General features: G+C 36.0%; 1 protein-coding gene across 1 annotated transcript; it reads right to left on the bottom strand.

Annotated features, from left to right (window-relative positions):
- Positions 1-863: 863 nt before the first annotated feature.
- Positions 864-10,718, bottom strand: LOC149026758 (PRKR-interacting protein). Its single transcript, XM_089156015.1, has 3 exons — positions 10,347-10,718; positions 9,951-10,221; positions 864-1,651 (listed from the first exon to the last, which is right to left on the bottom strand). The coding sequence occupies exons 2-3, from the start codon at positions 10,215-10,217 to the stop codon at positions 1,379-1,381; spliced, it is 540 nt and encodes a 179-aa protein (XP_089012141.1). The 5' UTR covers positions 10,218-10,221; positions 10,347-10,718; the 3' UTR covers positions 864-1,378.
- Between the last annotated feature and the right edge of the window lie 4,870 nt (positions 10,719-15,588).

Here is a 15,588-nt window from a genome sequence, read left to right as displayed (position 1 = left end):
CACCCAATGTAAGCAAGAGGCATGATACCAACCCCTAGAATGATGGTTGGGGTGATGGTTTCACCATTTATTTGTTCTATAGATGTAGAATATTTCTTTTAATCGTCTACTTTAAATTAACTTCAAATCATTTATCACGATGAACAAAAGATGGTCACTATCACATCACAAGGAAAAAAAACCCTCTCAAATGATATGAAAAAAAAAAAAAAAAAAAAAAAAAAACTACCCTCTACAACAGCACAACCATTATTACAGGTAGTCAAGCACAGAGGGTATGAGAGAAATCTTCAATGGTCTACCAAATCACAGGGTCATTTCTTTTTTGGGGTAAACGAGTGATCCGATTTTATCCGGAAATAAAATGAGCAAAAATGTTCGAACATACCAAACACCATATCTAGTCCTTACCTATCAAACTTCAACTACTTTGGGAGTCAAGATTGTCTAAGGGCCTGTTTGGTTATCTGAATTCAGATATTTCAAATTCATGAATTTGATATTTATATACCTATTTCTTTGTAAAACATTTCATGAAAATCCAGGAATTTCATTTTTTTTTGCCTAAAGACATGAATTAAGCCATTCTTGGGTATTAGATGAAATCCCTAATTCCACCATAAATATTAAATTGATGAATTTGCAGATTCACACAGAATAATCCAACAGAACTCTATGAACTTCGATAGATTTGAGGCTAACCAAACAATTAATTTTTTGAACCATAAATCCATAGAATTAAAATCTCATTTCATTTCAAATACCTAAATTAAATTATGAATTCATAGATTTGAAATCTCATTTCACTTCAAATACCTGAATTGATGTAACTAAAACATGCCCTAAAGCCATAAAATGTAAAATGTATTTCTCTTCTCCTTAATGTTACCCTCTGGGCAAATCTTTCTTTCAACCGATGCATGGGAGTCCACTCGTGACAGAGCTCCAGATGCGCAAAAGTGAACATCAGGAAGATGCACTAAACCCCTATAAAGATACGCAAATATCGAGTGTGATCACGACAACTTTTTCCTATAAACTTTCTCCTCATAAAAAATATCTGGAAAAAGCAAAGCATCTTGAAGTCACGGCTGAATAAAGCATAAAAAATTCAAAGGGGGTAACCCCCACATATCTGACAAACTGAGCTTGCTAGTGGCTTAACTTCATGATACACATAATTCATCCTAATTAGGCACCTTCAGCTTTCTACAAACCCCTTCCATCAACAAAATGATAAGAATTCTCAACACCCAAGCAGCAGCCGCCCCTCTTCACCCAATCTTCTGCATCACCAAGTCAAGGTTGTATCACAAACCATTCTCAAGATGTAAGCTGAGGAACCAGCTTAACTGAATGGCAGTGAAAAAAATTTTGGTTATACATCCCCGCCGTTTTCTGAATCATTGTCATCATCAGCAGAAGACTCTTCCTTCTGTTCCTCTTCACCACCAGAGTTCAATTTGTTCTTCTTCACTTTCTTGCTTTGTTTCTTCTTCTGGCGTTTCAGGCGCTTCTTTGCCGTTCGTTCTTCTGCAGCTTTCATTCTCTCATCCCTTCTCATGTTAAACTCAGCCAGTTCCTTTCTTTTCTGGTAATCAACATCCATCCTAGCAAGGCGATCTTGTTCTTTCCGTCTCATTTGCCGATACTGTAGCATCGAGAAATTGACAACAGTTAAATTTAAGATTATTCAAACTTGGGCTACAGCTTCATAAGAAATTCCTTACTTCCATCTGCAATCCAAATTGCAAGAAACAGAGAAGTCGAACGAAGTAATGCAAATCATTGAACTATTACAGAAAAGGATAATTGAATATTTCCTAAAGGGGAGGATTCTCTGAGCAAGCAGAGCACACACTCACTCACCCTGATTAATTTGATAATTATTTTTCTTTCCAAAAATATAAAATATATATATAGTAATTCATGTGCCAAGGTACATTGTACACCTTCAGCCCAGGGAGCCTTCTCAGTTTGTCTTGTCTAACCAACCTAGCTTTCTTCACATACAATTCTTGGGGGAAACTGTCTGGGAGTGGCGTAGGCAAGCACTCCCGTGCTAGCTTAGGCCACACTCCCAAACAGAAAAATACATTCAAATTTTCAAATATCTCTCTCCCAATTTTTAACAAGGAAGCATGGAAGAGGTTCCCATGGCCCTGACAGTCTGACACTTGTGCACCCACTACTATCAATCCAAATGACATGTATTGCAACTTAGGGTTCAATAACTCTGGTTATAGGTTGCAATGGACCCACGGTGCACCCAGCTAGGTAAGATTCAAAATATAAGCAGCACTCAATTTAGAGCACAACCAAGACCCATAGGAAAGGATAAAAAGAGTAGGGTCAAGGCTGTAATTTAAATTTGGTACGGAAGGATGCACATGGGACACCAACAAAGATGGGTAAAACAGTACAAACATCACAAACAACAAGGGCTTTTATTTAAACTGAGACTTCAATACCACATTCATGATTGAGAACAAAGTCCTTCCAAACCACAGAAAGAACAGACCACCATTGAAAAAACTATCTGAGATGGTCAAGCTTCTCTACCAGGGAGTCCAAATCATAGGAAAATTTAATAGCTAGTTCGCAACTCCAGGCCCTGTCAAAGCCAAACCAATAACAGTCCCAAAAAGCAATAAATAAAGGAAAAGGCTTCTGCAGCTTTGGTTTGGCACTATAGCAGGAACCAGATTTAGCTTCCGGGGGATGTCTCGTAGTACAGTACCCCTGATGGTACGGTCTGGCATTTGATAGCTATAGGGTAATGATTCCAGGGGGTATAAATTCAGAAACAAAAGACAAATCATAGAAATCATACACTCTTGCTGAACCTCACTTAACAAATAATACAGCGTATCACTTCAAGTCGAAAGAAAAGCAATAACAGAAATAAGGGGTGGATTATGCAAGATATCAGACCTGAGAATCTGGATTAAATAGAAAACAGAGGAAGATTGTAGCCATGAAGCTTCAATATACAGCAACAACTCAAAGGTAAACTAGACTTGAGCAATCTTCAGTAAATGTATTGTACATAAAGAGAAGAAAGGTTCTTTTTTAAAATAAATAAATAAAAAGGAAACTACAAAAAATACCTCTTCTTTACTAAGAAACTCAATCAAAACTCCTCCTGTCTACATCCCAAAAAGGAAATTACAAAATAACCCTAACCAACCAAATCCATGCTGTGCAACTGGCACTGCTCCTCAACAGTAGGACCAAAAATATAAAGAGCGAAGAGATTGACGAAAAACACCATTAAACCTGAACCTGAAAGCTTTAAATTCTGGAATGATAACCAGAAAACTTGAACTCCGCCATCATAACTGTTTATAGGTGAACCAGGACACAGATAGAGAGAGATGATTAGATGAACCCCTCTGGTGAACCAGGTCATTAGAAGACAGGAAGAGAGAACCAGCATTGGGCAAACAGAGAGAATTTACTGGAAGACAAAAGGACCACTAAAGAAATGAGCTAACGGAGAAAGGTCACTACAGATTTGTCAGTAACATTTCTCCCTGAAATGGACAGGAGAGACCTCTACATATTTGGAACCGGTGGCAAAAATTGTCTTTTGTCACCTAGAGAGAAAAGCACAGACTACACAAAGGAGGTATTGGCTCAGCCAAACACATTCACTTGGATCATTCACAATGTTATACCAATCATTGTTGAAGCATGCGAGCTGATTCTAAAGAACTAAAAAAGCAGAGGACCAACCAAGAACAAAATTGAAATAGACAGCAGGTCAACACAGAAATCCCTCAGAATTGATAAATATATCATCAACTTATAAACTCTTCCTCAGCTGAGCTGGGGCAGAATAGCAGAGCCAATACAAGTATTAATGGCATAGCAAAAATGTTGAGGTAATTGAGTCATACCCAACTTATGTTGAGGTATTCAAGTTATACCCAACTTATGTTCTATTATAGACCATCAAACTAGTTACGATCTAACGGTGCAATGGGCCTTTGTGGGAGAGTCCAATTACCAATAGAACCCAGTGTGGTTCTGTAAATACTAACCGGAAGCAACGGTCTGGGTATTCCAATCTAGATTATCAGGGTGTAATGCTTTAAGCAACCTTGCATTTAAACCCTAACCTTAACAATCTTAAAGCATTAGCAAATTTCTTTGAGAGTTTCGTTTGGTGGAATTCTAAAAGGAGATCGGACCTTGCCTGAAGTCGTGTGATTCAATTTCCGAATACTATTTCTTGTGAGTAATATCATGCGGGTACGTTTCTCTGCAGGTACAAAATCTAAAGTTATTGTTGTTGTTCTGTATTTTAACAAAACAACAAATCGATTAAGTGACGAAAGTGATTGATGTGAATCGATTACCACTTCTTCTTTTTTTCTATTTCATGATGACATAGCTTTTCATGATTTTAGAAAGAAAAAATTTTAAAATAAAGTGACGCTGGCATTATGGAATAAACAACCCCATAAGAAGCACCTGGAATCAAGTTTCCCACTTGACTCGTTTTTCGAGAATTTATTGTTTCAAGTTATCATGATTAAATTTGAAAAAGGGGCTTCACAAGATTCACGTTGGCTTTTCTAAGTAACTTCAAGTTGCTTTGATTTTTGAAACCTTTTGAGATTTATGTTGGTTTCTCTCTTTAACCATCTAACAAGAAAAGGAAAGAGGCACAACTATCATCAATGTCTTTTATTATTTATTCTTTTTAATAAACCAAATACTTGGAGTTGGTTTCTGTTTCTCTCCGTAACTATTGACAAGTCATACTGCTTTGATCATGATTACTTTGAAAAATGGAGGTTTCAAGAGAATTGGTTATGTTGTATTCGTCTTTTTTAATAAACCAATTACTTTAAGAAGTCTTTATGACTCATTTTTTAAGAATTTAAGAAGGTTAGAGCGTTTTTAAAATCAAAACAATAAGTTGTCAAAGGTTATTTGTTTTATTCTAACAATGCCATGTTGGTATTATATTTAGTTTAATTGCTTTGGCTCTCCAATCAACAATGTCAGACGTTGAGTCTATTCTCTCTGACGACGTTGGCAAGTTCTTTTTATATTTTCTTTGATTAACTGTATTTATTTTATCCTGAATTATAATGGATGTTGTTTCAATTGATATGGTTAAACTGCAGACCTTTAATGGATCTGAGTTTAATGCCTAGAAAAGAAAGACACAATTTGGATTAAAGTTTTTGAATGTGTTTTATACGGTGCAAACTTCTTTTGAAGACACTGTTGAGAATGTTGATAAAATACAATAGACAATAGATGAGGATTTCAGTAGGGACTATTTGTTGAATATCCTATCAGAATAGACTTGCGGAAACTTATAACAAATATAAAAATGCTAAAGAATTATGGAACAACCTAGATGCTCAATATAAGAAGGAGAAGAATTGTCCAAAACTCATTTAGTGGACAAATTCATGGACTTCAATTATATTGAAGACAAAGAAATACTCCTTCAAGTTATAGATTTAGAAAACCTAAGATCCAAACTAGTCACAGAAAAAATAAATGTTTGTGATCAATTTATTGTTGGGGCAATTATTTATAAATTATCATCGACCTGACACTCATTTAAGACTGAGATGTATGGAAAAAGGTACAGGTGGGGCTGGATGATCTCAAACGGTTCATACGAATCGAAGATGAGAATAGACTTAGAAACAACTTGGAGATGGTGAATAGACAAAAATCTGCTTGCAAATATGGTCACTCTTCCTAGGTATAATTATAAGAAAACCAAGCCACACAAAAGTGAACCCAATAAGTTGGAGGCCAAAAAGACCATCTTACACAAAAAGAATGGCAAATGCCACAACTGTGAAAAATGGGGACACTTTGCAGTTTGACTATAGACTACCAAAACAGAGTATTGGACACACTAAAAAGAAAGAAGTCAATATGATGATTGATAACATTGAGCCTAGACACTTTGTAGCCATGGTGGGAGCAGAGAAGGTCAAGACCAGTACTTCTTCAGATTGGTGGTTGGACTTAGGAGGTACATGCCATGTTTGCCACAATAAGAACTTGTTGACTGACAACATTCAGGTTTAAAGATTGTAACAGTTGCAAATAGAGCATCAACCATGGTAACCCAGAGAGGAACTACACATCTAACTCTATCTTCAGATAAGAGACTAACTTTAAAAGATGTTAAAGGAGTTCCTAATTTAGAAAAGAATTTAATTTCACTTAGCCTTTTATGCAATGTTGGCATGTGTATTTCCTTTCATAGTGGTAGTGTAACTTTATCTGTTAACTCTCACTACTTTGGTAGTTGGACCTTCTCTGCTCCCACCATGGCTACAAAGTGTCTAGGCTCAATGTTATCAATCATCATATTGACTTCTTTCTTTTTAGTGTGTCCAATACTCTGTTTTGGTAGTCTATAGTCAAACTGCAAAGTGTCCCCATTTTTCACAGTTGTGGCATTTGCCCTTCTTTTGGTGTAAGATGGTCTTTTGGCCTCCAACTTATTGGGTTCACTTTTGTGTGGCTTGGTTTTCTTATAATTATACCTAGGAAGAGTGACCATATTTGCAGCAGATTTTTGTCTATTCACCATCTCCAAGTTGTTTCTAAGTCTATTCTCATCTTCGATTCGTATTAACCGTTTGAGATCATCCAGCCCCACCTGTATCTTTTTCCATACATCTCAGTCTTAAATGAGTGTTAGGTTGATGGTAATTTATAAATAATTGCCCCAACAAGAAATTGATCGCAAACATTTATTTTTTCTGTGACTAGTTTGGATCTTAGGTTTTCTAAATCTATAACTTGAAGGAGTATTTCTTTGTCTTCAACATATTTGAAGTCCATGAATTTGTCCACTAAATGAGTTTTGGGCAATTCTTCTCCTTCTTATATCGAGCTCTAGGTTGTCCCATAATTCTTTAGCATTTTTATATTTGTTATAGGTTTCTGCAAGTCAATCTGATAGGATATTCAACAAATAGTCCCTACAGAAATCCTCATCTAGTGTCTATTGTATTTTATCAACATTCTCAACAGTGTCTTCAAAAGAAGTTTGCACCGTATAAAACACATTCAGAAACTTCAATCCAAATTGTGTCTTTTTTTTCTAGGCATTAAACTCAGATCCATTAAAGGTCTACAGTTTAACCATATCAATTGAAACAACATCCATTATAATTCAAGATAAAATAAATACAGTTAATCAAAGAAAATATAAAAAGAACTTGCCAACGTCGTCAGAGAAAGAGAGAGAGAGAGAGAATAGACTCAACGTCTGACATTGTTGATTGGAGAGCCAAAGCAATTAAACTGAATATAATACCAACCTGGCATTGTCAGAATAAAACAAATAACTTTTGACAACGTATTGCTTTGATTTTATTAACTCTCTAACCTTCTTAAATTCTAAAAAAATGAGTCATAAAGCCTCCTTAAAGTAATCGGTTTATTTAAAAAAAACAAATACAGAATAACCAATTCTCATGAAACCTCCATTTTTCAAAGTAATCATGATCAAAGCAGTATGACTTATCAACAGTTACTGAGAGAAACCAACTTAAAGTATTCGGTTTATTAAAAAGAATAAATAATAACCAATTCTCATTGAACCTCCATTTTCAAAGTAATAAATAAAACAAAAAACCAATGATGATAGTTGTACCTCTTACCTTTTCTTGTCAGATGGTTAGAGAGAAAAACCAACATAAATCTCAAAGGTTTCAAAAATCAAAGCAACTTGAAGTAACTTAGAGAAGCTAACTTGATCTAATAAAGCCCCTTTTCAAATTTAATCATGATAACTTGAAAAAATAAATTCTTGAAAAACGAGTCAAGTGGGAAACATGATTCCAGGTGCTTCTTATGGGGTTGTTTATTCCATAATGCCAGCTTCACTTTCTTTTTCAAATTTTTTTCTTTCTCAAATCATGAAAAGCTATGTCAAATCATAAAATAAAAAGAAGAAAAAAAAAAAAAGCAATAATCGATTCACATCAATCACTTTTGTCACTGAATCGATTTACTCTTTTGTTAAAACACAGAACAACAACAATAACTTTCGATATTTGACAAAAGAGAAACGTAACCGCAGAGAAACGTCCCCGCACAATATTACTCACAAGAAATAGTATTCGGTAATTGAATCACACGACTTCAGGCAAGGTCTGATCCCCTTTTAGAATTCCACCAAACGAAACTCTCAAAGAAATTAACTAATAGTTTAAGATTGGTAGGGTTAGGGTTTAAGCATAAGGTTGCTTAAAGCATTACATCCTGAGTATCTAGATTGGAATACCCAGACCGTTGCTTCCAGCTAGTATTTATAGAACCACACTGGATTCTATTGGTAATTGGACTCTCCCACAAAGGCCCATTACACCGTTAGATCGTAACTAATTTGATGGCCTATATTAGAACATAAGTTGGGTATAACTTGAATACCTCAACATAAATTGGGAATGACTCATTTACCTCAACCATCTATGATTGCATCATTAATAAGTTGGGTATGACTCAATTACCTCAACAATCAATTACGTCATAATAATTTTTGTCCACGGTAATTGTGGCCTCTCAGGAGAATCTATGATTGCATCTTTGTTGCACTGCTAGTACTAGTACATCGGAGAATTCTTAATTGGCTAGCTGTAAATAGCCCTAGGGCTATGGAACAAAGGATTATCCTGAATCTACCCCGAAGTATTGATGGTGATTCTCAGATATTGCTGAAGAAAATGGGGATAAAAAATAAAAGATAGTTTCAACTCTTTAAGAAAATCCCAATCAAACAAGAAGAGAAAGACAATCAAATCTGCACCAAATGGAAAGCTCAAACCAAAAGGCTGATACGTAAATAATTGACCTCGAAGCAGTTTTTCTGCTTCTTTCCACAAATACTAATGGTCATGCATTCAGAATTTGGAGCTGCTCCTAAGCTGTCTGTAAGCAAGACAGTAGAATAATCAGTGCCCTCCCCAGGAAACTACATGATTAACTGCCTTTTATCATTTATTTTTTGTAATATATAAGTTTAATGATTTGGAAATTCTTATTTCCTTGTTTATTCGAAAGAAAATCACTAACGACATACCAATCAGCACATCAATGTGTTCCCCAACCTCATTCTGCCGCTTCGAAGGCAAACAGACTGGTCACGGTATGGAATGCTTCAACCCCAGAATCATGACCACAACAGATATGGATTTCCCCAAGTTAGGGCAACCATCATTTGTCAAAGAACAAATGGGTGGTAAAACCTGTTTTGAGTCAAAGGTGACAACTTTGAACAACAAGAACAATTATTAAGACAAAATCCAACCTACCCTTCCCAGTAGTCCGCATTGGAGGATTAGCACAGCATAATTGCTTTTATTTGAACAAGACAAATAAGAAGCCAATACTGTAGCATATACGCAACAAAAGTCTGAATTGGATTCCTTCATTATCAATAAATCTAACCGAATGTAGGTCATCTTATACCCATGCGTTCCTTCCAGAACAGTTCTACACATCTTTCATTGATAACTCTGCACATCGAAAATGGCACAATACTGAAAATTTTCTACTACATAAATCGGAAGTTTCTCTTAAAAAAATTAACCCTTTCTTCTATGAGTATCCATTAAATCATGTAGAAATTCAGAACTATATACAGGAAAACGACTGAAGATAAAAAGCTGAGATACAGTAGCATATACGGAGCAAACGACAGTCTATAAAGCAGAGGAAGGCGACTTAGATACAACACCACGGGAAGCGGCAGAAGTAGTTATAATACCAACATTTGAGAGTAAAATAGGCGAAGGTAGTCAATGTTAACAGGGGAATTGAATGATTCTAAAATTTAGTAACCAACTCAACCAGAAAGGAAATAACGAACCGTTTTCAGTTTCAGTGTAATAAGAAAAGCAAACAAAAATGACCTCGAGGATTTGAGGCCAAGAAAAATCTTACCAGACCTGATGGAAGTCACCGGATCCAGAACCAGCCGAACTACCAGAGGTGTTGCTGACACGGACAGGTACGTGATCGATTATCCTGCGGAGCTTGATTTCGAGATCTTCTTCTTCCTCGTTCGGTAAGGGTTTCCTATATTCTACGAGTGCGCTCGACATCGCAGTTGGTGGACGAGGCGGGATAGCCGGGGTAACCGCCTTCGGTCTCTCCGGCACCGAGACGATTTGCAACTCCCCCTCCGTCAAGTCTTTCGGCCCAACGGATGACATATCTCTGCAAAACCCAAAACCCTAATACGTATGAATCCGGTATCACTTTCTTCAAGGGCGCGTTTCTTTTTCCCTGCTTGATAGAACTTGATACTACAGTGCACTACACTTTTGCAATCGAACTCCTACCTGGGTACCAACAACGATTAAATCCTGGTACCTACCCAGCTTCAACCAGGACTTCGCAGTATGGCTTTCTCCAGGCAACGAAGCTCTAATGAAAACCGCTTATGATCCCGTTAATTTGATTCAAAGATGTTGCAGCCGTTATTTTTTATCAAAAACAATTATATATAAGTACCATCCAAGGGTTGATTAACCTGTGATTTATGTAATAAAGATTCATCAGAGTCCTACTCAAACTTCATCATATGATTCGTATACTCGAAACTGGGGACCTAGGCTATAATCCTAACATTCATCAGAATCCATATGTAACCCTACTTTCAATCCTTGTTATTCATTTTCAACTCTCGCAATACAAATACAACAAATAAATCTACTCTAACTCTAACGGTCATTACAATTACTTCTTTCCAGTCCCCATCCGTATATAGCCTATCAATTCTGGGTGGAGCTCCTCACGAAAGGGCACGGCCCTCTCTCGAATTTATTTTCTTCAGGTATGACCGGATCCGGCTAGGTAGGGTGGGACATCACATCTCCCGTATTAATGGCGAGAGTGATAATCAAACTCTAATGTTCTTCCCTACACGCACAGAGTTGAGCCCTACTTGGAAAATATCACACTTTATCATGAACATCCTTCATCTAGCCTTCACCTTTGATATATGCATTTTCTCACATCTACATCGAGAGGCCAATTCTACAGTTGACAAACTCGCCAAAAAAGCAGCCAAGACCCAGGATTGGTTTATCTATCATCACTCCCTTACCTAAAGGGTGTCAATCGGTTCAGTTTCGGTAATTCGGTACGGTACCAACTTTGAATACTGAAAACTAGAACCGTACCGTACCGAATTTAAACGGTACAGTACGGTTTCAGTATTTACAAAAACGATTCGGTATTAAATCGGTAAGGGAAAAACGGTTTAAACACAGTATATAGTGTGGTACAATTTTAGTACGAATGAACTTATGTCACTTTTGTTATTAGTTCATTAAGATCCTAATGAAATTGTGATAAATCAATCGATATAATTTGAAATTAACATAGATAAAGCAAGTAAATTTAATTAATAGAGACAAAACAAGTAAATCTACGAAGACGAGTGATTGATGAAATGAAAAAATTGAAATAGGGAATTAAAATAGGGTAAAGGTAAAGTGTTTTAATTGTAAAATTACAATTTATATCCCTTAATTTGGTATGGTACCAATTCGGTACGGTTTCAGTACGTATCGACGGTATGAGTACTTAAAACTGAACCGTATCGAATTTTGAACGGTATGGTACGGTGCGATTTTAGACGGCGCGATTCGGTACGATTAAACGGTTTCAGCACTCAATTAGCACCCTTATCCCTACCCCCTCTTCTATTTTGGGTTGTACTATTTGATTATCTCTGTTGTAAGTTGCCTTGCAGCTTTTTTTAAAATAAATAACAATTATCCTGACACCACCTCTCCCAAAAAAAAAAAAAAAGTAACGAGAGACTATATGTAAACATTTTCCTACTCATTGATGCACCATTTTTCACACTATAAAACAAAACTATTAAGACTATGGATAGAAGCATTCAAATATCAATCCCCTACCATTTTCTGTCATACTAACTTTTCAATTTTAAATGTTCTTAGGCTATTTTTTAATATTAATTTTCATTCTCATTTTTTTTATTTGTCATATTTGCATATACTTGGTATATAATTTTTACATTTTGGGCAAAAATTCACAAGACAATTACTATTGTTCGCTTATACTTTAATTTTTTTTTTAAATTACTCATCCAACCTTTAACTTTGTCTATAATTACTAATACCCTCAACTACTAAGATTCATTAGTTTAGTGATGATATGACATCTTTATATTTTTCTCTAAAACCCAATATAATCCTAGAAAATTCTCATTACTTATTTACCCTTTTGTCAACTTACAGTACTACCCTTAGTTAACTATTAAAAAAAAATTAATCATATCAACTAGCAAAACCCAATACTAGAAGTGTTATCAAGAAAAAAGCTTTAAAAAAAAAAGTACCCCCATGCTTTAAGGATTTGAGGTATATGGATATATATGTCACTGTAACAATATTTCTGGTTACATTTCATCATTATCAAATTTCCTGGCGCTGAGTCAATGAATATGAGCTATCATATCCATGAAGAAGAATGTACATTGAAGGATAGGAAGTTTGGGGAGAAGATTTGAGGTTTAGCAATAGGAGGATTCGTGTATCCTAATTCAATGTCAATTGGCAGGAGAGAGAAAACGAAGTATAAATGCAACTTTGTTGTTCCCTTTTTGGGTCAAAATGAACAAAGTTTGTATGAATGCAACTTTATTCTTCTGTTTTGGGTCAAAATGAATGAGGTTTAAAAAAAAAAAAAAAAAAAACTGATATTTACTCTAAATTAATATAGAGTAAAATAAACAAATCCAAACTTAACACAGCAAGAATTGATAGTAATAACAGTACTTATTCCTTTTTTTTTTTTTTTTAAACACACACTTCTTTAACATATTAAAAATGTAAACATTACATAATATACATTAGATAGAATCCCACCCACAACAAGTCCGGATCTGCAGACACTCTGTGCTCCCCAACGGCTTTACCATCATAAATATAGGAGACTCAAGGATTCGGTAATTGATTTTTTTCTTTATTTTTTTTTTCTTTTTTTAATATTTTAACGCACGGGTTATACTTGAGGATCAGATCAAGCTGAGTAACGATATATCATGTAACTGCCCTTGAATGAAAGATCATTTTAGCGCTTGCTCAAAGGAAGATGAATGGTTCTGTTTGCCTGCCCGTATGGAATAGCACAGGCTCGACTCCAGTTGTTGTCTGTCTATTAGTCCATGATAAAAAAAAATTTATAAATAACGAGTTCGCTTCTATCCAAAAGTGACTTCAGTTCGCTAGTTCAGGCTCAACTCCTCGCTTGACGTTAGCGAACCTATAGGTAGGGCCGGGCTCCGCGCTCTTTCTTTCTGTGTGGTACGATGCCGGGGAGAGAAGGGACTGCGTCAAGGTGGCGAACAACAACACAACTACATTTTAGCTTTTTATGTATGGGTCCCACAAGATTTGTGGTGGTAAAACCATTTGAAAGCAAAGTGCTCTCCTGACTGGGTGATGATCCAGATTCCCCACGACTTACTTTTTCACACAGAGATGTTGGCCACACCATCCAAGCAACCGAACATTAGCTTACCTATAGTACAAAAGTAAAGTAAAAAAAAAAAAATATCTTTCACAATTTCCCATTTGACATTTTTGAAGATTATCTATCATGGACAATAATTACCGAATCAACTTTTATTTTTAATTTAAAAAAAAAAAATTCAGGCACTGAATATTATTAATACATCAAAAATTTGAACAAACATTGATACCACAAAAGACCTTATTTTTCTTCTAAAAGAATGATTTCTCTTATTCCAACTTCTCATTTTCAAATTCTCCCAAATCCAAACCGTCTGGTGTGAGCTCCACATTGACATACAGAGCACAGAAGACACTCTGCTCGGTGGATTGTTTAGCTCAAGTATCAACCAAAGTGCATAATCTAGAAGACATCATTGAACATCCAAACCGAGCGAGACAAGACCACAAATGCACAAAGCTACATAGCATTAGTTCACCACCCAAAACGAGATCAATCATTCACTCTACGCTACAAAAGAAGGCCGGATGCCTTGAACAAGGATTTGTCAGGCCAACCTAACACAAAAAGCTTGGCTTCCTAAATTGGGCCAAAAGGCTTCTATATTTGGATGGAACCTTAAAATGCTCGTCCAAATGGAAGCATCCAACCTTTCGTCTGATACCGAACATTAGGGTTACCGCGCTTAGGAAGAAATAACAATAACACTCATGTAGGAGTCTCCAATCAACTATCCAACGAAAACTTGCCATAAACAAACTTTCAGAACACTGTCATTAAATTCGCATAAATTATCAAATTGATAGCATCATCAATCCAGCAACTGTTTGATACCCTCGAACATCCATTCCTCAAGACAGAACATTACATTAAGCAACTACTGATAGCGTTACCAAGATCAATGATTCAGCATTCATTTTGACAGCCAGATTAAGTACATCAAACGGGTTATAAATTTCACCATCAAGTCAATTCTGAAATTGGCAATCAATCAAACGATCCTAAACTACAAATTACACAAAAGGCAGAGATAGAACAATAATTAGACAATGTATGCTAGTTGCTACCTACCTGAAGAACAGAGAATAGTATACCAAATTCCAGCCTCAATGTTAGATTTCTCAAGCTCCAAACAACCAGAGGGATGAACTCCATGCAGGGGCTGAATACCAATAGTGTTTGGGAAGGGAGATTGTATACACAACGTTAAACTCCTTTCAAAAGGGCTATTTCCAGACGCCATAACCTATAGATTATAACCAAACAACCTTGGTATCGTACCAAGGTTTCTCAAAACAATCAAAGTTGTTATTAATATTATTAAAAATCCTACACAAGAAACTATAGTACTAGCATCATACCCATTATGTTATTTCAATACAGTAATTATATCACACCACCATCTTCCACAATCCAACTGAAAACACTGTAAAAACTTCACATCAGGAGACCATTCACCAGATCCCTCCCCTGCTTCCCAATGTAATGGATGACACAGCAGCAGTTTAATAGCCATCAAGACAACTCTGATTCTCAATAAATGGAATGATTGATCATTACCACAACAAATTTACTGCACAAAAGCTGCCTCATCAGTATGGCATACCCCAAACTACAACTGAACAAGGATTCAAACATCGTAAGAATCACATGGAATGATGGAAGTATATTCCAATATTCACCAAATCTGCAAACCATAATTGGCATCACCCATTGAACATTATCTTTCTTTTCCCTAATTTCTTTGTGAGTTTCTTGATACCAGCAAAGGTTGGATAATCTAACATTTCTAATCACTAATCCAGCCACATTGTAATTTTGGCTGTTACAAAATGGGAGCACGGTTCCCACCACTATGGGGTCTGGGTAGGGAGCTAACCTATGCAGCCGTGACTCTTTTGAGACTCAAATAACCAACTGGTCTCAATGGAGCAAGCCTCACCATTGTGGCTAAGCCCACCCTCTATACATGGTCAAAATGCTAATTGTCAAAAAACAAAGCCCACTAAAAAATCAACATGCAAATTGGAAAAGAGAGAAAAAAGAAGAAAAAAACAAGAGCAAAGCCAAGAA

Source organism: Hakea prostrata, chromosome 1 (genome assembly GCF_041222555.1).
Source record: "Hakea prostrata isolate BN-2017 chromosome 1, UWA_Hpros_2, whole genome shotgun sequence".
NCBI classification, from domain to species: Eukaryota; Viridiplantae; Streptophyta; class Magnoliopsida; order Proteales; family Proteaceae; genus Hakea; species Hakea prostrata.
The sequence above is the reverse complement of the archived record's forward strand: the minus strand, read 5'-3'. Positions and strand labels throughout refer to the sequence as shown.

Excerpts from the sequence above, each read along its gene's own strand:
- LOC149026758 (XM_089156015.1), bottom strand. The coding sequence starts at position 10,217 with ATGTCATCCGTTGGGCCGAAAGACTTGACGGAGGGGGAGTTGCAAATC. Across the intron at positions 1,652-9,950 it reads GATCCGGTGACTTCCATCAG|TATCGGCAAATGAGACGGAA; the intron begins GTCTGGTAAGAT and ends TCGATGCTACAG.